Here is a 24,460-nt window from a genome sequence, read left to right on the forward strand (position 1 = left end):
GCTATTTTTACCTCTTCCTTACCATCCCTCTCGCACCCACCTACGCTCCGTGCCACAGACGTGCTGTGGCGGCTTTTGTACCGTCTGCTTTCTTTATCTGTTTGGACGAGGGGAAAATTCCATCGACATGTATAGGGATTTCTAACCAGGGGAGGTCTTAGAACGGGGGGGGCATAGAAAACAAGCTCTCAGAATAGCTTCCAATAACGTCCCCTCCTTTTCCCACACAAATGATCTGGAGAGGTATAGTAGGTCAAGATGACGTGGAAGGAGTTGGAGGGGAAAGAGAGCATTATTGACAAGTAACAAATTCGATTGATTGATTGATTGATTGATTGATTGATTGATTGATTGATTGATTGATTGATTGATTGATTGATTGATTGATTGATTGATTGATTGATTGATTGATTGATTGATTGCATTTGGTCGTTAAGTCACGTCCGACTCTTTGTGACCCCACCGACCAGAGCACACCAGGCCCTCCTGTCTTCCACTGCCTTCCCGGAGTTGTGTCAAATTCATGTTGGTTGCTTTGATGACGCTGTCCAACAAATTCGATAGTATAGATTTGAACCTACTCAGCTTTACTCTGGTCTCGCTAATCACCGAATCACACTAGCTTCATTTGCAATCGTCTTGCATTTTGTCATTGGCGCCTTTTGAAGATGGTTGGGCACCTGGGCTCAGAAGGTGCGTATCCGACATCTTAGACTCGTAGAATTGTGAAGTTGGAAGGGGCCTCTAAGGCCATCAAGTCCACACACCCCACCTCGATGCAGGACTACACTACCAAGTGGCTGTCTAAATTTCTCTTGAATGCCTCCGGTGTTGGAGCGCTCACCACCTCTCGAGATCATTGGTCCCGTTGTCGTACTTCTCTAACAGTTAGGAAGTTTTTCCTAATGTTAAGCCAAATTCTGGCTTCCTGTAACTTGAGCCCCTTGTTGCATATCCTTACAGAACTCTTGCTGGTCAGAACTGAGAGCGTAGCGCTAGATCACAGGAGAGCCGCTTGGGAGTCTCCCCGTCTGCCTCCCGTCCAGACTTTGGTGGGTCACACCCTGCTGTGAAACCCCAAGAAGCCCACAGGCTGCACTGGGTCTGTTCCTGAATTTGATAGATTAGCAGTCTGACGTGATGTAAGACAGCGTGGTGTAGGCCATTATGAAGTGTTGAAAAAAGCTGGCATTTGTACGGCTGGTGTGATGTCCAGGGTCCTACAGCTGGGAAGGACAAATGACCACCCAAAGAGCAAGAGAAGGGGCATCTTTAGGAGGGGCAGTGCGGACTTGCCAGAGCCCACTAGAGATAACCCGTTTTGCTTCTGTTCCTTTTTATTGCTCTTTATTAATTTTTAAAGCATTTTATGGCTGGGGCAGGTGGCTTTATATCAGGTGGAATTGCCAGGATCCTAGCAAGAAATGTTCTGCTTGGCACTGTTTTCAAAGGCTTTGATCCATTCTCCGCTGTGTTTGGGGCTGTCTGAATCAAAAACGCGACATGAAAGAGATGGCTGAGTGAAGAAGAGTTGTTTACCCTTATGTATATTTCATGAACGCACCTCGGTTTGGGGGGGGGAGCCAAAGATGATGCCGATGCCCATGGAATAGGCTTGGCATACGAGGAGGAATATTTGCAAACTTCTGGGCTGTGCTGAGTCCAGGAAACAAAATATGAAGCTTTCGTTCCAAAGCTTGAGTCATTTCTCTCTTCATCGCCTTCCCCCTCCCCCAATGTTTTTGGGGGTGACTGGAGCCGTGGGTACGGGTTGGTTAAGAGCCAGAGAGATCAAGAAGACTCCAGGATCAGCAAGAAGCACCACCTGGACTGTAAAAGAGCTGCTGCAACTTCTTTGTGACTATTTTTTTGTTTTGCCCACAACAACCCTGGAGTTGGAGCAGATAAGAATTTTTAGATTTCACCCCCTTTCGATAAGAATTTGCCAAAACCCATAAATTATTTTGACTAGGAGGGAGCTGCAGTAAATGTCAGTCAACTCAGTAACATCCAATAGTTCCCCCTCTAGCTCAGATTCTTTTTCCTCCCTTTTTTTTTCCAATCAGGGTTCATTTGGTATTTCTGTCAGTGTGTGGTTATGGAGTCAGAAGTGAACAGATGAAGTGTTCTGTCAGTTAGTTATGTAACCAGTCAGTTAGTTAATAATGAAGTAAATGAAATAAAGCTGAGTAAAGTAACAAGTTACCATTTGCACAAAAATACGGCACTTGTTTTTATATAAGAAGATCTGTGAGTAAACTGAAACATTGCATTCTTTTTCATTGCCAAGTCTCTGAGTGAGTGTATTGAGACAGTAAGTGCCAGTTGAGGTAAACTAACAAATAAGGGGTGGTCAGCTAAGAGAAACCGATGTTCTAACTACTCTATAGATTCCTGCCAGAACCATTTTATCTGATGCATAATTAAAAGGATTTTTTTATTATTTGTCAAAGCCACCTTTCTCTTTACACCAAACTCTGCCAAACCACTCCAGCAGCTAATTCACAGCCGCACATGTATAGAGGTTTACAGTGCATTCCATGCGCATGTAAAAAAACCCAAAAACTTAGCCATATGGTGCATAAATATTTAAGTTTCATTAACAAGGTCCTTCAGAAATCTTCTGGCTGCATAAATTTGAGATGGGAGAGAGAAGCAGGCAAATCCAAAAACCATCCTGCTCCTATGATATAGCCGGCTGGTGGATAGTTACCTAGAAACGGATCTCTCTGTGTTCATAGCAGCTTGTCCCTTAGGATTTAGGCCTAAAACTAATTGAATTTACTTGATCTACTTTGTTATGCTGCATTGGACAAATTTAACTACCTATTCCAAGCATTTGTGGTTTAACCCGTGTCAGCTCATTGATCAAGAATCAGCAGAAATGAACAAATGGGGTTAATTGCGGCTGTGATAGCCATCCGGTGTTCTGCAAGAATTTGCCCTCGGAGGTCATGCTAGGAGCTGTTTGCCCCATCCCCACCCACCACCTCCTGCCCCCTGATTTGCCAGAGAACCTAAAGGTTGAGTTTCATTCCGGAGGGAGTCCGTGAGATCTGTTACCAGCAAAGCTCTCTAGACTCGCAGGCATAGATATTTTTCTCAGTCACAGGAGAAGCAACACAGCTCTGTAACAGCATGGGGAGAGCTCAACATAGCCGTGTTGGCAGCATCCAACGGGTCTACTGCCGGAAGAGATTTTGGATTGCAGGGACTCAGGACTGGCTTAAAATTCAGATGCTTGAGAGGTTTTGAGACTCTGTTCTGAATAATGATAGCAAGGTGAGTTCTGCGGCGTGAGGGTGCAGGTTTTCCTTTAAAATCAATGTTCACATGTAAACAGCTCCATGCTTGAAAATCATATGCTGGCCTAGATCAAAGTGATCCTTATTTGCATGTCGTAGAAAATGAAACAAAACGAAATGTCAGGTTTCCTTTTGCCCAGGTCTAGTTAAGGGTCTCTAAGTGTGAGTTTTAGAGCTCTGCATTTTTTAAATTTGCTGGTATTGGAATGAAGCCCTGGAAACAAGACTTCTATTTTCTGCAGATATCAAACTGTCCGTTCATCTGTTCAGAATGCTGCTGCTCTTCTTTCAATGGCCATATGTTAGAAAATGTGATAATTATAACCCGCAATTAGTCCCAGGTCCCATTTATTGTTCCTTAGTATACTGGCATTAATATGTAGGAGAAATCAGAAAACTTAATAACACAAATCAACTTTAGGAACACAAATCTGTTTGTTGCTAAAAAGATAGTCTGTCGAAGAAAAACGGGAAAACTAATTAATTGAATTGATTGATTGAATAATATTTAAACTGTTTGTTACTTTGTTGACTTCATTTGCATTTGTGTAGTTGCTATGTGAATTCTTTTATTTTGACGAAAGTAGAGCGATGTGAGTGTGAAAGTTGCTTGTAGAGCACAATCGTTCTTACAGGGGAAAAGCATTTATAATAATGTATTGTATGCTTTAAAAGTTTTTTTTTAAACACTGCAGGCCAAGTTAATCACCATTTCTGGTGATAATGTGCAATTGATTATGGATGATTCCAGAGGCATGCTCCTTGTGTTTTCCCCTCCTTGATGGATATTTTTGGAATAAGGAAAAAGTGTTGGGAAGATACAGGATGATGACACGTGAAAGAGAGTGACATCTCATGAGCATCTCTTGAAATTCTACGCATGTGGTGGTCCTTCATGGATCTGACTAAGAGAGAGTTGGAATCTAACGGTAGATTTCCAGTATGACAGTATTTTCTGCTCTGTTTTTCAACAGTATTGACTGAATTAGGTTGCTGGAATGAAGAAAGCTTGGTGAAATACAGGAGTAATTGATGAAAGGGGTTTTGGGAGAATGTCTTGTTCTGCTTCTGAGATGGATAATCAGTTCCTGGACCGACCACCAATGTTCTGCTGTTTTGGGTCCATGGTTGTTGACCAGTCCTAAATAAAGCCTAAACATGGTCCATGCCATTGTGGACCACTGCAAACCTCGACAAAGTTTAGTGAGTGAGAAAGAGAGGGCCTGCCTCCGAATTATGTAATGACTACCCATGGGAGCTCTCCAAAGTCTAAGCCTGAGCAACAACGGGAAGAGGGCTCAACACTGCAGACCTTGCATGAAGGCTATTGAGTTTGTCCGGTGCATGTATGTAGGATTGTAGATTCAGATGTTGTTTGTCTGGCTTTCAGCAATAGGTTTGAAGTAAAGCAAGGTAAGAGCAGATTTTGATCTGCTTTGACTGAAAGTATCTATATTTGTAGGATTGTAAACAGCACATTGTGTGTGTAATCACAATTATTAGCATCTAGTTTTTTATTTACATTTATTCTTCCTAGTTAATTGCTTTTGCTGCTCAGGGAGAGGCTCAAGAATTTGTTCCAGGTGCTGAAGGTGTTGTAAATAAAATGTGCTTCATTCCTTACATTTAGTATGGATATTACCCATGTTTAGATATTCAGTGCGGTACACCGATGGTCTAGGACTTGGGAGATCTTGGTTTGAATCCATGCTCAGCTGTGGAAATGTCCTGGACTAGGAGTGGAACTTGATAAGGCCATTCTAAATATTTGACATGCTCTGAAAGTCCTGTTAGAGTGCTGTAAGCTGGTTTTTTGGCTTGATGGCACATTATATGACAACTCAGATTTATCTGAAAGTGGGATAGGAAAACACAGTTCTTGAACCCTTAAATTCCTACTTAGCTCCCTTCTCAATTTTGAGACTGTTTTGCAAATCAAAATGGAGGCAATTTTGTAACTAGAAGGCAAGAGAATTGTACTTTTGAGAAAAGATATGCTTGGATTTATGGGAGAGATGAATTCTATGCTCCTTCATTGCACAAGAGTGGAATACAAACTCTCCTGGAAATGGTCATGTTCCTTCTCCTGCTGATCTTGGGTCTGCGGGTCGTCGTTTGGGTCGAAGTCCTCCAGACTGCTCCGAGTTTTGAATTGACTTCCTTCCTTATTTGAAATATTTTTGCCCTGCCTTGCTCCTCAAAAACGACCCAAAGCGGCTTTTCGTCATGAAAAAGACAATATTTGAAAGCTAAAAAGAGTGAGCGTGCAAATATTTTGAAAGAATTAGATATGATATTAAAAGTTGAAGGTGTTTCATCCATCGCTCTCCCCTGTGCATGTCTGAATCTCTGGAACCAAGATGGGAGCATCGCTCTGACTTTGACAGATCATCCTGTCCTTCACACGCGTTGAGGATTGCTCAGAACGGGGCAGTTATCCAGGTCTTTTCAACTTAACGGTGTGAATCCCCGGAGCCATCTCGGATGGCTCGGCCACTTGATCTCTGTGTTGAATAATTGACGAAGTCAGACTTTATTGGTAATCTAAGCTGTGCCATTCAAGATGATTTACTGACAGCAGCTACAGATGGATCCAAACACGTCATTCTCTTTCAAAAAGCATTGAAGTGCCTCTGTCCGGCGGCTGCCCTTTTTTTTTTTTTGGCAATGAAAATGAGGCGCGATCTGATGGTGGCCAGTATTTATGTGTTTCAAAGTTGGCAATTTTATAGAGGAGCAGGGTGGGGTTGATTTTCAATTGAAATCACTGCAGGGTGGATTAAAAAATTGCGATTTTTTAAAATTAGATTTTCAAATTGGATCTCTTTTTTTTATTTAAATAGGATTTGTTTGTGGAATTTGGATTGTGGAATTTTGTACTCTGGTGTCTGATGCTCTCTTAGGCAACATTGAACCATTTTGTCCATCCAATTCCATTCTGCCTTCACAGGGGGCTTTCCTTCATCTACTCGTCTCTGGAGGTGCTGAGAATTGAACCCAGAACCTTTGGCATAGAAAACATGTGCCCCCATTTGTTCTTTCCCAACCATGAGGTCAGAACCCATATATCTGGGGTTCTGACCTCATTTTCAGTTGATCTCTAAAGCGTGTTCCCTCCTCTCATACAGAAATGGACCAGGACATTTAGGAGATCACAGTATCTATGTGCCACTGGGAAAATTGAAGGTCAACTGAGAAGGTGGCACTCACTGGAAGGACAGATCCTGAAGCTGAGGCTCCAGTACTTTGGCCATCTCAAGAGAAGACTCCCTGGAAAAGACCCTGATGTTGGGAAAGAGTGAAGGCAGGAGAAGGGGATGACAGAGGACGAGATGGTTGGACAGGGTCATCGAAGCAACCAATATGAATTTGACCCAACTCCGGGAGGCAATGGAAGACAGGAGGGCCTGGCGTGCTCTGGTCCATGGGGTCATGAAGAGTCGGACATGACTAAACGACTAAACAACAACAGAGAAGGTGGCTCTGCCCTATGTCAACTCTATAATTGGTTAGTGTTTCTTGAACACAAGTCGACCCAATACTACAGTCTCTTGAATTTCTTGAGGTGACCCAATACTACAGTCATGGTTCGTGATGGAATCCAGAAGCTTGGATTACCCTGAAAAGACACTGGTCCCTTCTTCAGTCTGCACTGAGTAGCGGCAACAATTCAGGGTTCCCCACCTAAGGTTTGAACTTGAGAGACCTTCTGTATGTGAGGATGTGGCCCCTCTTCTAGGTCCTGAGAGACAACATAACCCACAGCTATGAAGAAAGATGGGTCAGCTAAGTAGGCACAGGCAAGCTACTATCCTTCAGCCCCTGCCTGTAGCGAGGGTCTGTGTGCTTTTCTTTCGTGAGTTATCCTCCTGTGGAAAGTAGCTTTGGGCAAAATTTAAGGAAGTTTGCTTACTCCGTTTTCATGTCCTTGTTTGAAATGGACTCTGCCGAGTATCATGGCATGCCATCAGTGAGCAATTTCTTTCATGCAGACACATGAAGTGTTCCTTCAATTACAAAGATATTTGTGGTGAGGAGAATTGGAAACGGCGAAGGAGAGAGGGGAACGGAAAGACAGGAAGTGTACAAAGTGGCAATTATGTTTATTAACACTGACTGTTTGCAAAACAGTTACTGGGTGGTAATTACGGTTGAAGAAACATTGCGTTAGCCACAATTTTTTTTGCAAGTGTATTCCAAAGGTGCTTTTAGTAGAACCCCCATATCCAGAGGTTCCAAGCCTCTCCTCCATGGATGCTGAAAAATGCTGAAAAGATTATTTTAGCATTTTAAATATTTTTCAGACCGTGGATAAATGAATCAGTGAATACTGATCCCGTGGATAAGGGGGTCCTATGATATTGTGTATCCAGTTTGTGGACTAAGCAGCTTTTGCCCTCTGTCTTTCCGTATGCTTTGTTTTCATGTCCTCGAGGGGCACCTTCATGCATTTCATTCTTTCCTTTTGCTTTTCTGAATTATATGCAAGTAAAATGCACACAACCAGAGAGGGGCATCCATCGATTTGAAAACTGCAGATGAATACAACTTAGTCAGTGAGAAAATCTGGGGAGTTCTGCAACCTGGTGCGGAGTTAGGGCCAAATAAAAATGCTTGTAGGAGTCTGTGAATCATGGTGGAAATGAAACCAGCAGATGTGTCCCAAATATGTATATCCACTGGATGTCATAAACGTTCTAGTTTTGATAAGCTGCTTGTCAAATGTGATATGTTTAGAACAAGTCGTTGTCTTTGTTTATACCACAGGAGTCAAACATCTTGATGAAATGTGATTCAGATGCTTGCATAAAGATCCGTCTTGAAAGATCCTTTGGCTTTCATTTGTACAGCTGTTTCACTGGGTATACCTACTTACCATCCTCCTGCATCTTATGCATCCACAAAAATGAACAAAAAACGCATAGTGACGAGCATCTTATTTTTTTACATTTGCTGGCATAAGTCAAATGGTGTAAATCACTGCAGCAGAGTACCTGCTGTTAAGAAGTCGGTGCAATGGCTTGCCACTAGTTAAGATGATGGAGTTTGTGGTCCGCATCATGCATCAGGTTAATGTGGCTGTATTTTATGTATTTTATATTGAAAGGAGCACAGAAGGAGCCGCCTTGCCAAAGGTGAGCCATTAAGTCATCTGTCCCTGTGGATTTTCTCCTTCCCTTTTTGCACAGATCCGGCAGACATGGGCAGCCGGCAGTCCTCAGCGGGCGACCTCTCCATCAGCCAATCTCCTACAACCGACACTGTTCAGGGTGCATACAGGAGCGGAGAATTTCCGAAAGCCCGAGAGCTGATTAAGACAGCCTGTCAAGATAACATCTCCCAAGTAGAAAAGGTGAGAAGCTATCCAAATCAAATAACTAAAGATGGACAATAAAACTAGGGCAATCACTTAATAAACACATGGGAACAAAACACACAATAACAGAAAGGGTCTGTTTTCGTTCTTCTTTGGCAAGTGTCCCCAATTCTATGCAAAGGGCAAGTTGTTAATCGGTTACAGCTCTTTCCTGTCCTCCTCCAGATGGTATAACTAGTCTGTAGTAATTTGAGTGGCGAGGGGGAAGCCTCTGTTCTTGGCAGTCGCAAGTCAAAGTACGGTGTCGTTGATTCTGGATTGCAGGGTTTTAAATGTCAAGCCGATAATGTGCGCTCATGGCTTGCTACAGATCTAAGCTCTCTTCTCTTGCCGCCCGGACAGATGTCGTCGGAATCACTGAGCGGAGTCCTTTTTCACAGCTTCAGCAGCTGATGGAAGACAGGGATGGTTGGCCGAGTTAATAATATATTGGGTTTTATCCTCACACCGATGTCTTTACGAGTGGTGGGGACTCTTCCCGGCAGAATTAGAACTGGGCTACCTTCCACAGTCATGCTGCAGGACTCACAAGGTCCAAGCCTGAGGTCCTCTGTCCTTGCTGCTAAAATGAACCATCTCTGCTCAGAACGGCTAAGCCTTGCCTCTTTTCAGATGTTAACTAGCAATTAGCAGCAGCAGACCACCAAAAAACAAAATCTTCACGTGCCAATTTAAAAGATCGAATGAGCCTTAGACGATGAGCTAGTTGGCAGAGGTTGTTATCTCAGACACCGTGCTGGGAGGGGAAAAAAAATCCTGGAGAAACAGTTCCAGTCCTTATACATTTATAATGCCCTTCCTGTTTCAGTGCAACACAGTTGATGCTTCTGAACTGCTGTCTCTCAGTTGTGTTGCTGTTATTATGTGCTGTCAAGTCGGAACCGACTTATAGCAACCTTAATAGGGCCTTCAAGGTAAGTGAGATATTTAAGGAGTGGTTTTACCAGTTCCACACTCCCAGTCAGTTTCCATGGCATAGTAGGGCTTCAAACCCAGGCTTCCTACACCATCCCTGTATTTGCTACATCACACCAGGTATCTTATAGGAAGAGCCTTGTGGCGGAGTGGTTAAACTGCTGTACTGCAGCCAAAACTGTGCTCACGACCTGGGGTTCAATCCCAGGTAGCAGCTCAAGGTCGACTCAGCCTTCTATCCTTCCGAGGTCGGTAAAATGAGTACCCAGCTTGCTGGGGGTGGGGGGATGTGTAGCCTGCATAATTAACTTGTAAACCGCCCAGAGAGTGCTTGAAGCGCTACGGGGCAGTATATAAGCAGCATGCTTTGCTTTATATAAGCAGCACGCTTTGCTTATAATACTAGAAATAGGTCCATAAGTCTTCGGGAATGCTGTCAAACAGAAGGGTTTGGAACTGAATTTAGGCTTTTAAGGATAGAAAGGGTCCGTGTTGGATTTCCTGATTCAGACACAAAGGTACCAAAAAATTAGTATTCCTTTTCGGCTGTGCTCCTAGAAGAGACAGACTTCCAGATCGATCCTCAGCCGTCCTTTTGCCACTCGTATTTTTTTGACTCTGTTTCCATCTGTATATGTTGGTGAGGACACGGTAGGTGGGTTTTTGAAGTTCCTAGTGAGCGGTGGGCTGGAAACTCTATCCTTCGACTCTCCACCAAAATATACCACCTTCGGTAGTGGCTTGTGAAAATGAGCGTCTTGTTTTGGACCATCTGAATGCTCTCTGTTGAGTGTTTCTCTCCCGTTATCTCCCCCGAACAGGGCCATCTCCTAAGTCTTTCTGCTGCCTACGGGGATCTGGCGACGGTGAAGTACTTGTTGAAAGAAGTCTCTGTGTTGATGCCCCTTGAACCCAACGATGACAACCCAGCTGTCGTGGCAGCATATTTTGGCCACAAGGATGTGGCCCAAGAGCTTCTGGATTGTGTCCTTGGTGGGTTGCATTTCTTGCGCTTCTGTTTGTCTTGAGGCACATTTCATTCTTACACCGCCTACAATATAATGTGTCTCTCTTATCCTCACTTGCTTTCTCGGGTGGAAAGTGAGTCTCTAAGGTCTAATGGAAGGACTGCCCAGATCTATATGACCCTGACAGCTTTGGGGGTCTTAGTGTCTGGCTCACTATTAAGAGTGATCAGTTTGCTTTACGAATGACTGGGCCTTTTCTGTGGTGGCCCCAACTTTTGTAAACATTGGTGCCCAAGGAATTCAGTTTAGCCCACTCTCTGTTGTGCTTTTCCTTTAAAAAAAATCCAACTGGTATGTACTGGTTTTTATGGCAATGGTGGGGGGGGGTCAGGCCCTGAACCAGTATGGTTTTCTTCATCACATGTGGAAGGCACACAAAAAACCCACAACTGAACAGAACTTTGGAATATGCACAGCATACTCAATGCTATCTAGTTGAGTCAACCAACAACACAAGCTGCATTTTTCTGCAATCCCATGTTGAGCAAAACAATTCCCCTGTTTTTTAAATGAACTGTGCAAATGTTACTTTTCATCAGAGCTGACATCTGTAGTTTTACTCTTGAAATTTCTAGAGAACAGGTATGTTTGGGCACAGGACAGAGGTATACCTGCAGCAGCAGGGAGATATAAACCATTTGCAACTTTCTTTTTAAATTCAGTTTTTAATCTGAGGATTACTGAGTTTAATAGTGAGCCTTATCAGATTGTTTCAAGGACGCTCCTTGGAATCTTTCCCCGAGTATTTTAATTGCTTGTACTCACTGTGGGATCCTTATGCAAATCAATACAGCAATGTTGCTGGGATTTCTACCTGATGGCTATGATGCTGTTAACCTTGTTCTTATGTGTGACTTTTATGATTCTGGTTTTTCTGGTCTGTTTGACTCCCAAGGTTTGGAAAAGTTATTTATTTATTTATTTCACTACAACTCCAGAATCCCCCAGCTAGCATTGTCATAATATGCGGGCATGCTTCTTTTGACAGGTCCTTCAAATTCGGTGCGCCTTCTGAACTGGATGCTCGCTGTTGCCTGCCAGCAAGGTCACCTTGAGATGGTCAAGCTGCTGGTCCTGACGTACAAAGCAGACCTGGACAGCTGTGCTGTGAGAAACAATGAGTTCCCTGCTCTTATCCGATTGCCACTCTATGCAGCTATTAAAGCAGGTAGGGGACAGTGGGCTCCGTGCCGCCGGGACCGGCCCTACCATTAGGTTGAATGAAGGAATTGTTTACAGTGGCAGAGACTGGAATCCCTTGGTATTGGTCGTCCCTTGTTATCTTGGACTTCATAGGCTTTATTGCCATGTTTTTGTTACTTTGTTGCAAAATAATTTGGGATTCAAGGTGCAGCATATATTTTTTCCTTATTGCCTTTATTGGAGAGTGGGAGTGTGTTTGTCCCCCACTCATGTCTTCGACCGTTGGCTGGCTAATATGAGGGGAAGTTGGTCCAGTTTGCTTGATGCTTCTCATCGGATGCCCTAAATTTTATAGGCTCCTTTCAGAATGCTGGCTTTGATCTTTGTTGTTTAGTTGTTGAGTCGTGTCCTACTCTTCGTGACCCCATGGACCAGAGCACGCCAGGCCCTCCTGTCTTCCACTGCCTCCCGGAGTTGGGTCAAATTCATCTTGGTCGCTTCAGTGACCCTGTCTAACCATCTCGTCCTCTGTCGTCCCCTTCTCCTCTTGCCTTCACACTTTCCCAACATCAGGGTCTTTTCCAGGGAGTCTTCTCTTCTCATGAGATGGCCAAAATATTGGAGCCTCAGGTTCAGGATCTGTCCTTCTAGTGAGCACTCAGGGTTGATTTCCTTTAGAATGGATAGGTTAGTTCTTGCAGTCCAGAGGCTCTTACAAAGCTCTAAGCCAGTGCTTCTCAACTTTGGGTCCCCAAATACTCTTGGACTAAAACTCCCAGAAGCCTTTACCTCTCACTGTGCTGGCCGGGATTTCTGGGATCTGTAGTTCAAGAACATCTGGGGACCACTGCCCTAAGCCTGGGAAGAGGATAACCAAACGGCATCACTTCAGACTGGGTGGAAGAGTACTTTTGTATTTTTCTAACAGTGCAGAAAGCTCTATGCATTTTAATAATAATAATAATAATAATAATAATAATAATAATAATAATAATAATAATAATAATAATAATAATAATAATAATAATAATAATAATAATAATAATAATAATAATAATAATAATAATAATAATAATAATAATAATAATAATAAATAAAATCAGGGTGAAGGCACTAACCTTTCTCGTGTTGCTAGTTTATTGCAAGCAAGAACTTTGGAAGAGATGACAAAATTGCATTCTGCCATTTCCTTCTGTAAATGTGTAGATTTTTTTTATTCAAGCAGAACTTGGAAAGGTAGGTTTCATGCATGAAGTTCCACTGTTTCAAAGATACAGCCTTGACCTAACCAGCCTCTTGGGAAGTTCTCTGGTTGCTTTTTGAAATAGTCAACCTTGAGTCTGGATGTATTTTCTTATTAATATATAGGGAAGTGCATCTGAGATTTAAAACAAAACAGCAGCAACCTCCAGTTTGAGGAAACACACTTCTTGTGGCAGTTCCTGTGCTTGACTCAGATTCTTCCTGGCTTTTGAAACATAGGGGTTACACTCTCTCTGTAGAATAAGGAGTAGAATTTCCCTTTGGGGATTAGTGTTTTGCTTAGTTTAATTTTGAAAAGCCAGGAACATGCATGAGAGCATCCTTTGGATTCTATGTTTGATTGCGCCTCCTTTTTTTGGTTAGGACACGAGGAAGTCGCTGCTTTCTTGCTTGCAAACGGCTCCTCTTTCTGTTCCTACATTTTGATGGACTGCCCTGCCGCCAGCAAGCAACTTCTTCGCAAATATTTTGTCGAAGCAGCTGCCTTACCCAGAAGCGCCCCGGGAACCACGGTAAGTAACCACTTGCGTACGAAAAGAAAAGCAATCTGGGGAATGGAGGATCCGTCTCCTCTTTGGGGGAGTGTGAATCTGTGAACAGGAGGGGCAGATTGCAGGGGGGAAAATGTCTTTTTGGGCTGCAACTCTCAGAATTCTCTTGACCATCCTAGAGGAGGAATTATGGGGGATCTTGTTCAAAAGAATAATACCGTATTTTTTGCACCATAAGACGCACTTTTTCTCCACAAAACAGGGGGGTGGAAAGTCTGTGCGTCTTATGGAGCGAAGAAAACAGATTATATTTTCCTGTTTTCTTCTCCTAAAAAAATTGGTGCGTCTTATGGAGCGAAAAATACGGGTATTTCACAGCTCTCTCCTTTGCCAGTGGCATTGGCCTAAATCAAATTGCTAATCCCAGTTTAGACTAGACCCATTGAATGGAATGCTGAATAGTAAGGGAGCACTTGCATAAAACTCACCGATTTAGTGGATATATTTTAGTGGTGACCAAGGTTGACTTCAATGTGTGTGATTGTGTGAGTGTGCAGTGCTGTGCCTCCCTCTATACACCCACAGCAAGTATTTCTAGCCCCTTGGGTTCTGGTGTGGAAACCCACATGGGGTGGGGGTGGAGTCATGCATGTCAGGGAGGGGCGGAGTCACACAGATGAGGGGTGTAGCCCCACCCAACGGGGCTGAACATTAGAGGGTTGTGACTATTTTTTGGGATTCCAGATGGAATGCCTTGGGTTCATTCCAGCAATTCAGACCTTCCTGTTTTTCATCCAAATGGTTATGATTAACACCCTTTTTAATAAAAAAAATCTTCAGGTTCTCCTTGTGAATTGGTCAAACCTCAGGCTTCCTTGGGTGGATCTCGATTGGCTGATAGATATTTCTCACCGGATCACCGAGCTTGACCTCTCAGCCAATTGCTTGACCTCTCTCCCTTCTGTTATCCCGTGGGGTTTGATAAGCCTCCAGAAACTGAACCTCAGTGAGAACCAGTTAAATGAACTGCCTGACATTCCTTCTTCAGATGGCATTCTCTGCACAAAGTAAGTCCTAGACTAATTTCTAGCCCTCTTTTGAGTTGAGCAAGGGTTTGAAGGTAATTGAGTTGACATTTCACACTGACTCTGCTTTTTGTGCACAAAATTAATTGGCTAGTTCAACGTTTGCACCTCAGTTCAATAGCCTGAATTGTGGCCGTACCTTGTGGGCACTGAAATCTATAGCCATAGTTTCCAGGTTCGGATGCAACTGGAAACTATGGTTAGTAGAACACTGTTTGGTTTATTAGCTTCCTTGTGTGAACCATTGAGAAAACAGGGCTACATGCAGAGTGGAAAAGGCCTCTGCTTTCTTTAGTTGAGATGTGGTTGTCCATATGCAGCTATTACAGAAGGACTCTTTCTCCTCCTTTGCTTGGTTTAAAAAGTAGTTGAGACTGGCAAAGTCATTCCTTATTATAGTACTCAGTGCTCCCCGCGTCTCTCACGGTCAGTGTCTGAGCGGAAAATGCCCTACTGCAGAGATTTTAAAGAAGAAAATGGATCTTCTATGAATGCACTAAGTGAAGGTCACACAAAGTGTGGTAATGGTGGTAGATGTCAAAGAAGTAACTTTGTGTTAATCACTTCAAAGAAGCGTTAATTTGTAGGCATGGGACTTTTGGAAGTTTTGGAAAATCAATCGCATAATTATCTATTCTGGAAGTTTTACACCTACACACAACTAAATGTGGCTCACCTGGACATAAGACCTAACTGGGAAGGTTTTGTGGCGTGGCCTAGGCCTAACACTGCCCTAGCTTCCTGTACAGAAAGGAAGTTCCCATTTAACAGTGAGGCGGCTTTCTATCTGCCCTGGAAGGTAGGGTGGAGTTGGGACTATTCTAGGCCACAAAGCCCTGTCAGCTAGACTTGATCTCAGGATGAGCAGAAAGGAAGGTCCCAGCTAGTGTTAAGCAGCTTCCTTTCTACACAGGAAGCTAGGATGAAGCTAGGCCTATATGAGGCCATAAAGCTTTCCCAGTTAGGCCCTGTCTCCAGGTGAGCAACATTTAGGTCTTTGTAAATGTGGGTCTGACCGGTGTAACTTGCAAAATGGAGAATTATGGGATTTGTACTTAAAAAAAAAAATCAAAGGATCCCATGTCTTTGCAACCATATCCAAGACAATTAAAAAAATTAAAAAAACAAAAGCATTGTGGTATTTTAGACTTGACTGTTATATTTCAGTGTGGGCTTTTGTGGACACAGCCAGTTCTTCAGACATGGTGGTGGATTGCATGTCTGGTGGTGGATGGCCCAGGGTTTGCCGGTCTGTTACATTATTCATCTGTTTGTTTTTGGCCGGTCTTCCTTTTATAAATCCACAGGTTGCTTGAGATTGACGTCTCCGGCAACAAATTCCTTAGCCTTCCTTATGGATTCTTGCACCTCACCAAGCTTCAGAGGCTTCTGGCTGCCAAAAATTACTTGGAAAAGTTATTTGACGAGGAGAATGGTGAGTTCCTCTGGGCTTGGGATTTTCAGCTGAACCAAAACCGCCCACTTGGGTAGCAGTAAACCTGGTGGGATATATTCCTTTAGGTCTTGTGAGGCAATTGTTGAGGGGAGACCATGCATGGCAAAGGGCAGTTCCTTAAATGGCGGGCCTTAATTAAATCTCCCCAGCTTCTTTGAATGTATACCTCCAGCTACCCCATGTTCTGACATCCATGTGCATTGTGTTTCAACCCCATAGTTTTCAACTTGTGCTTTCAATTCTGCTTCTCTACACCCAATGGTAGCGAGGAAAGCTATGCTTTTGTGTGTGTGTGTGTTGATTCGTTTTGACCATATCAAAAGCATACAAATCACACAGATCCAAAGCAATCAGCTAAAAAGGGATAAAAACATTTTAATATTAAAATATAAAATAACATGTACATATTTTAATTGAGTTAGTCACCCCTGCAGAGAACCCCTATTTGATCAATATAGTTAGATCTTACGCCCATTGCCTTAGATATGAATTTTGCTATATTGCAGATAGCTTTCGTATTGGCACTCTGAAGAAAATACAGAAGTCTAAAGTTCACATTCTAATGGAGGAAAGCTATGCATTATAAAAATGTGGGCAGCTCAGTGGTTTTCCGTCATTTCCATACCTCTTTAGGCTACCCCCATTTTTCTTCTTCCAAGGGACGTGGTGGCCCTGTGGGTTAAACCGCAGAAGCCTCTGGGCTGCAAGGTCAGAAGACCAGCAGTCATAAGATCAAATCCACGTGACAGAGTGAGCTCCCGTCGCGTTGTCCCAGCTCCTAGCCATTCAAGAGCATGTAAAAAGTGCGAGTAGATAAATAGGTACCACCTCCGTGGGAAGGTCACGGCATTCTGTGTCTAGTCGCGCTGGCCACGTGAGCACGGAAACTGTCTACGGACAAACACTGGCTCTACGGCTAGGGAACGGGGATGAGCACCGCGCCCTAGAGTCAGACACGACTGGACTAAATGTCAAGGGGAACCTTTACCTTTTTATTCTTCTTCTTCTTAAATTAAATAACCATATAAAAAGAGGTTCTATCGGGTCTCCATCCTTTAGCATTAAAACGAAGACTCATGCTCCCTGGAAACCTCTTGGGCACAACTCTTCATTTTGGAGTTAAAGAGTACATTTTGGTGATGGAGATGTTCCTAATAATTAGGATTGCAGTATCTACGTTGGATGGGTTCCAAGCTCCCCCATCCTTGTGGATGCTGAAAAATGTGGAAGTACAGAACACAACCCATTCAATGGCCTCCTCTGGCTCCCTCTAGTGGCCTGTTCTTTCTCTCCCTGTTTGTTGGTTGGAAGTGAAAAACGCGAACGCAAGAAATTGCAGTCGTCAGCAAGAGTTGCAAACCCCAAAACGACCAACCTCTCACTGTGGATATTTTTTTTTTCTTTTTCTCTCTTCTTTGAAGCTGTCAACTGGATTGGCTTAAGGAAGCTACAGGAACTGGATGTCTCTGAGAACCAGCTGCCGGAAGTCTCCACACACTTTTTCCATTGTCTGAAGTCGCTTAACATCCTTAATGTGTCCAAGAATAAGTTGAAGGTGTTCCCTCAGCCGTGGGCCTGTCCCTTGGTAAGTCTGAGCTACTGTCATGGTAGAAACACCAAATCAATATCTTTACCTCTTAAGAACTGCATCACAGTGATCTCCTGGTGGCTATGTCCCTCAAGAGCAAGTTTGTGGTGGGCATTTTAATTATTGTGATACCTGTTTTAAAGAATCCCCTCTTCGCTTGACATTTCTTGTCCTTTTGATTTAAATGTGAGCGCACCATTTTTATTTTCTCATGCCATTTGTTTAGAAACCTTTATTTTATGCCCTACCTTTCTTTTTTTTAAAACCACATTTTAAATGTCTGAACATCGCATTGTGTTAATTCCTCTGACCTGGGCATTTTATTGGTATTTTGATTGTATTCTATAGTATTATTTGTGTATTTGTGTGTTTAAACACAAGGATCATTTTGGTCCATTTCTAAATAATATGACTTGAATGAGTTAAAAAACAAAAGCAAAATCTGCAAAAGAAACAAATTCGCAATACATTGCAATTTCTAGAACAAGGACTACATTAGCAGTACTAGTAATACTAGTTAAGGTGAGTGAAATATTTAAGGAGTGATTTTCCCAGTTCTGGACCCCCAGCGACGTTCAATGGTGGGGATTCGAATCCAGGCCCCTTGAGCCCTAGTTGATCACTCTATTCACTACACCACACTGGCTACCATTATAATATTGCCTGTACATAAACACAGTGGTGTAGGCTTCTAAACACTGACATTCTTATGTTGGGAATTCTTCCAGATATGAATCCTCTTTCTTTCTGAACATTTCTAGAAATACTGCAAAGCAGCTAGAAATATGTTGGAATCGCTACCTGATACTTTGGCAGTGTTTTGGAAAAATCATCTCAAGGAAGTGGACTTTTCTGAAAACTGCTTGAAGGAAGTTCCCCCTGGTCTCTTCCAGCTTGAAGTAAGTTGGGGAAACTTTTGACTTCCCCTCGTTTGGAATTCTCTGCCTTTAGTTCTGGAGCTGGGGTGGGTTGGGGGCTTCCAGACAAAGGGTGTTCAATGCTGCCAGTCAAGAGACCTTGTGTAGCTGGTGTTCTTTCCTCTTTTGTAAACATTGCTCCAAAGGCGATTGCACAGTAAAAGGTGCACCGGGAAGCATCCGAGATTATTTATCGCTCCCGCCCCCTTTCTTGCGGGCAGTGGTGTTGCACTCCCAGAGTGGTGGAAGATTCTGGGTGGCATTCAGTTGTCTCGAAAGAGGGAACGCCACATGATCAGCTTCTCTGGTTGGGCACCTTTGGGTGCAAAACCCATCCTGAAAGCCACCTCTGTTGCCACAGGGAGAGGCACCTCATCGGAGTTTTAGACGACTTGAACACTAGGTGGCGCTCCTGGGGTATCTTTTTCCTGGGTCTTTCTCATTTTTATTGTCTGTGCTCATCTCACGATGCTTGAGATGAGCACAGAGTGGTTTGTAGCAAGCCCTGTAACGAAAGTCAAAGGAATATAAAAACCAGAACCCCTAGCTTGCAAGGCCTTCAATAATTTCTCTGCTGTCCTAAATATAGGACCCTTCCTTATGCTGAGTCAAACCCTTAGCTCACCTCATTCGGCATTGCCTAGCGAGCTGACAGCTCTCCAGGCTTTGAGCGATATGTCTTCTCCACCCTGAAAATGCCTGAATTTGAACCTGGGACTCTTTTTTTAAGCCAAAGGATGTAATCTACAGCATGCATGGGTTTGGCGTTGTCTAAAGGGATCCTCCATAGAGAAAAAGCCTATATACGTCATGGGTTTTGTACCATGCTGGATAGCTTAGTGGTTTAGGTACAGTGGTGCCTTGCTTGATGACGTTAATCCATTCCAGCGAAATCGCTGTAGAGTGAAATCGTCATCAAGCAGGGAAAAAAACCCATTGAAATGCATTGAAAACTTCTCAGTGCGTTCCAATGGGCTAAATACCTAATCGTCCAGCGAAGATCCTCCATAGGGCTAAACAGGGCTGCACAGGATTTAACCCCTTAAATCCGTGATTAGACCTTCAACATTCTCTCTTCCTAATTCAGGCTTTGGTGGCCCTTAAACTCTCGGGAAACCAGATAGCCACGTTACCGTCGCAAGATAAATGGAGCTGCAGACAACTGAAGTCTTTGGATCTCTCCAAGAACCTGCTTGGAAAGTGAGTTCTTTGTATCAGTCCTAGGGGAAACGCCCCAGAGGAGGCCTTTCCGTTTCACCACGCCTCTGTTTTGCGTTTGCCGACAGAGTCGACGAAGGAGCCAAAACGAAGCGGATCTCGTTTTTCACCACAAGGAGCAGAGGGCAGGCTGGTGGGGAAACAGGTAAAGCGAGAAGGGGAACGGACCGTTGGCTTACGGAGAGGGCATCTAAGCTCAGCGGAGGGAAAAGAGGCCTAGGAAGCAACGGTCAGCAATCGCCATTTGGACCGCTGGGATCGGGGCCCTCCTGTCCCCACAGATGCCCAGAAAACCAGCTTTCTCCAGGAGGAGAAAGAAAACAAGACTGTTGGTGGCTTCCAACATGTCCTTATATAGGCTTTTAATAAAGTCAGGACGCACGTTGAAAATTGGTTGGGTTGACCTTGCGCAACTCCCTTGAAGAACTTGAACCTTCATAAGTGAAGTAGACGACTAGATGTCGTCCGGCTGATCTCCCCTTAGACTCAAGATTGTCTTCTATGTATCAGCCGTGCTTGGTCTCTCCTGGGTCTGAGGCAAGAAAGGTCTTTCCCCAAAACTAGATTTTTCTGTCACCCACTACATTCTTTTGATCAGGATGGAAGAGGGATTGAATCAAGACCCCCTCTGTGGCGTTGCGTACTCTCTATCGCTCATTGATGTCTGCAGGCTTGTGTTCATTCTATGTGTTTGTCATAGATTCTGCTCTCCCGCCCTTCCTTTCTCCAGGTTCCACTTTGGAGTTCCCTGAATACTTGAGCGAGTCTCTCGAGGTTCTGTATCTGAACGACAACCAGTTAGACGCCATCCCCCGGTCGGTCTGTCTTCTCAAAGGATTAACAGAGCTTTACTTAGGAAAGTAAGCCCAGTCCTGAGGAAATGTGGGTTATGCCCTTGAAATGTTATTAACATTCCTTGACGGTTCTTGGATCTTTCCTCTGACCAGCATTGGGACAGGAACATTCCGAAGTGCAGGTTCTCCTCAGGAGAGTCTCTGTGGCCTCTCATGACCTGCCTACTTAAGAGGGTCCAGAAATTCAATTCCCTATCAATCCGTATGAATGAATGACAGGCAGGTCTTTTGGAAAGTTAATGGCTCTTAATTGCCTTTTCAAAACCAAGTCACTCTCCAGACTTTTGCATGACAAATGTCTTTGCTTGCAACAATATACTGTTGCTGGGGAAATCCGTATCTTTCCCGACTCTTGTGAGGATTACAGCTGGACTTAAAGGATTAGGGGAGCCCAAGTGGGGTGCAGGGGATGTCATAACTCCAGATACTCAGAAAATCCCAGGGACTTGACCCAGTGAGCCAGGCCTCACCACTGCCTCTCAGCATGAGGCTTGCACATTCATTGTAACGAACCAGTTTTAAGCTTTGATTAGGGTCTGAATGGATCCAGAAATTTGGGTTGGGAATTGAGGCTCACAACCGGGAGTGACCTGTTACGAAGCTTGTGAGGAGGGGGAAAAAAAGGAGCAATGAGGAAATAAGGAGACAGTAAGAGTCTCTGGAGGGCCGAATTTACGATTTTTGGTAACCTTCTGAATTGGAATCACCTTACGGATTTATTTGTAGGTGGACTGACCGTTTATGAAATGTTCCTTTCAGTTCTTTTAAATTTTATGGCCAGTATCTTGTCCAGGGTCTATGTTTATGAAATTCCAGCTGTGGGGGGCTGCCACAGATGATCTAGCAAGATGCTCATCTGCTTGGCCATGTGACTGATCGATCACTTGACCCACCAGATCGCCATTGCGCCTTCTGCAGTAAGGAGCTCTATCCATATAAATATTCAACAGGACGTTGGTCTTTGGATTTGTTATTTACGTGTATACATTTTGTTTGGCTTTCATGTGTTTGAAAATATTTCTCTTTGTTTATTTATATGTGGCACTAAGTTGCTTGAGGTGAGATAGCTCAGTGGTTGAGGTCACTGGCTGTGGAGCCAGGGATTGGAAGTTTGATACCTCACTGTGCCGCCTGGGAGTAGAGCCAGCCTGGGTGGCCTTGGGCAAGCTGCACAGTCCCAGGGCAATCCCAGGAGAAGGGAACGGGAAATCGCTTCTGTATATTCTCTACCTGGAAAACCATAAAAAGGGTCGCCAGAAGTTGGAGTTGACTTGATGACCCATGATTATTATTGTTTTGTTGCTTGACGTGAGTGTGCACCCCTTCACGTGAAGCTGCAAGCATCTGTAGGATGCACAGTATATATCCACCAATGCACCTTAGAGGAAGGTGGGATTAGACGTGGAATGAATTAAAGATGTTGCTTTAGCTGCAGTTTTACCAGTTTTGGAGAGTTTGTTTTGCCAGAATTGTACAAGGACACCCAGAGTGGGCGAGAAGCAGGCACCTTCAATGTTGCTTCAGTTCCACGTCCACGATTTTTTCTATGGGTCCACTCCATCGAAGACTATGTGAATTCCACACCCCACGCTAACGCTAGATTTATCCCAACTCTTCTGCTTCCATAGAAACTCTTTTTGAGGCTCTACCCGCGTGGGGACCTTTGCATTTTGCGTCAGAATGCAGTGCCAACTCGCATGTAAATCCCCCCCCCCAGAAAGACCCTGGGGTTAGTGAATGGATGTGTTTATTTTTTTTTACACAGCAACACCGGTATTCATGAGCTTCCTCCCGAACTCGGACAACTGTCTAATCTTTGGCAGCTGGACATTGAGGAGCTAAATATTGGCAGCCTTCCCGCAGAGATCAGAAAAGAGGGTGAGCCTGCTTCCTCCCGGCGGTTTATTAATGTCAGCTGTTTGAAACAGTGAGGCAATCCAAAACCCAAGCCTTCTTTCGGTTATTATTGAATGGTGGGGGAAATGGGGTGGAATCCGGCCAAGCCATTGTTGCTGCTGAGGGACACACTGGGAAACTTAAACTTTCTGCCCTGCCAGATCAGTTCATTTTTTGGGGGTAGTTTCTCTTGAAAGGTGGTTTATCCAAATACAGTGTGTATCGGGGTCAGCCTGGAATGGCTTTCTTGGTGTCCTGTGTGATCCAAATTCTGATCTGTTTCTCTGTGTGATCAGACCCTTAAATTCCTGGTCTTCAGCGATAGGTGGCAATTTGTTATTTTGAAGAATGTCATGTTTTTAGCGTAATTCGGAGGCGCCAGTTTCTCTGCTTCTTGGCACGAGGAAGGCGTGGCCAAGCACAAGCCTTCCCTTCTATTATGTTGGCAACTGAACCACAAAGGCCTTCAGGGAAAAAAGAAAAAAGAAAAGCTTACATGCTGCCCATTGCATTTAAAGCACTTTCTGGGTGGTTTAGTTTAATTGTGCAGATTACACATTCCTCCCTGTCCCCCCGTGTGAGCTGGGTATTTAATTTACTGACCTTGGAAAGATGGAAAGTTGAGCCAACTTTGAGCTGGCTACCTGGGATTGAACCCAGGTTGTGAGCAGAGTTTTAGCTGCAGTGCTGCAGTCTAACCACTGCGCCAAACAGGAATTCAGGTTTAATGTGTTGGTTTTCTTGTGCGTTTATTTGTTTCTGCAAGGTTGATCTTGCGTATTCAGCCTAGTAGGGGGATCAGGTTAAAACAGAAACCCTTGCCTTTGGATTAGGCATTGCTGACTTCACCTAGATTCTTGAATGTCAGTTGTGTGGAATCATCCTTTGTAAATCATTCCGTGCTGTCGCTGTCAGCTTACTAGTTTCTCTGTCCATTTCTTTGCTAGGCCCCAAGACCATTTTAGCTTACTTGCGCGCCCAGCTGCGCAAGGCGGAAAAATGCAACCTCATGAAAATGATTGTGGTGGGCCCGCCACGGCAGGGCAAATCCACGCTCATCGAGGTCCTGCAGATAGGAAAAGCTTCCCTCTCGGGGCCCAACGACGCCACCATCCGGACCACCAAGTGGGAGCTTCCGAAATTGGCTGGATTCAAATCAAAGGTAAATGGAAAGCTTGATCTGAAAAACTGATGGGCTCAAAGCAGCAGGACACGATAGAGCTCCGTCTGCGTGCAAAGTGATATCAAGGAGCTTCTAACCTCACCGGCGATGGTTGCCTGCTAGATTCCAGGCCAGATTCAAGGTTCTCGTTCTTTCCTATGAAGCCCTTCATGGTTTCGGCCTTCGTGACGTGTCGTAGCATCTTTTCCCAAGAACTGCAGTTCTGCCGATGCCACCAGATCTTCCCAGGCAGTGCTCCTGTGGATTGTCACGCCGAGAGAAGTCAGGAAAACATCCACCCGAAATCTTACCTTGCATGACATGGTTCTTCATTGATTTTGAACATTAACACACACTCTCTCTTGCCCCATTCAGTGACGTAATTCTTGTTGCTTGTAGCCATCATTCAGTCCCCGTTCAAAGGTGGGGATGGCTGGAGAAGCTTTCTCTTCAGTTCCAGGGCTAGGTTCATCTTGCTCAGCCACCCTCTGATTTTCTGAGCTTTCCCTAGGCTTTGATTGACCACCGCAAGGGCTAGAAACTTGAAAAAGAAAAGAAGCTGAGATTCCTCTTAAGTTGGCTTCTGGACTACATGCAGTCTGTTTTAGAAAAATACCTGCAGCAACAGTTTCATTTTGTGCTGCCAAAACAGGATCCTCAAACCGGGTCATGAAACGAACCACGAACCAGCGCCCGTTCGCTGGGTGGTTTCGTTTATTTTGTGCCGGCCTCTAATGGCAATATATCATTGCAATGAAGATC

The 24,460-nt window shown here is 44.1% G+C and overlaps 1 protein-coding gene across 3 annotated transcripts in view; it reads left to right on the plus strand.

The window, feature by feature from the left end:
• Positions 1-24,460, plus strand: part of LRRK1 (leucine rich repeat kinase 1) — a 69,581-nt gene that overhangs the window by 13,664 nt on the left and 31,457 nt on the right. For 2 of the 3 annotated variants that reach the window (XM_072982186.2, XM_072982187.2), the window contains exons 3-15: positions 8,495-8,658; positions 10,419-10,590; positions 11,614-11,793; positions 13,395-13,543; positions 14,363-14,589; positions 15,915-16,042; positions 17,485-17,648; positions 18,413-18,550; positions 19,656-19,768; positions 19,855-19,931; positions 20,517-20,646; positions 22,406-22,518; positions 23,484-23,698. In XM_072982186.2, coding sequence (XP_072838287.2) covers positions 8,495-8,658; positions 10,419-10,590; positions 11,614-11,793; positions 13,395-13,543; positions 14,363-14,589; positions 15,915-16,042; positions 17,485-17,648; positions 18,413-18,550; positions 19,656-19,768; positions 19,855-19,931; positions 20,517-20,646; positions 22,406-22,518; positions 23,484-23,698 — 1,970 coding nt within the window. Of the gene's footprint in view, positions 1-3,024; positions 3,283-8,494; positions 8,659-10,418; positions 10,591-11,613; positions 11,794-13,394; positions 13,544-14,362; positions 14,590-15,914; positions 16,043-17,484; positions 17,649-18,412; positions 18,551-19,655; positions 19,769-19,854; positions 19,932-20,516; positions 20,647-22,405; positions 22,519-23,483; positions 23,699-24,460 lie in introns of those variants that run through there. The other variant, XM_072982188.2, reaches the window with a different exon arrangement.

This window comes from Pogona vitticeps, chromosome 12, assembly GCF_051106095.1.
Source record: "Pogona vitticeps strain Pit_001003342236 chromosome 12, PviZW2.1, whole genome shotgun sequence".
NCBI lineage: Eukaryota > Metazoa > Chordata > Lepidosauria > Squamata > Agamidae > Pogona > Pogona vitticeps.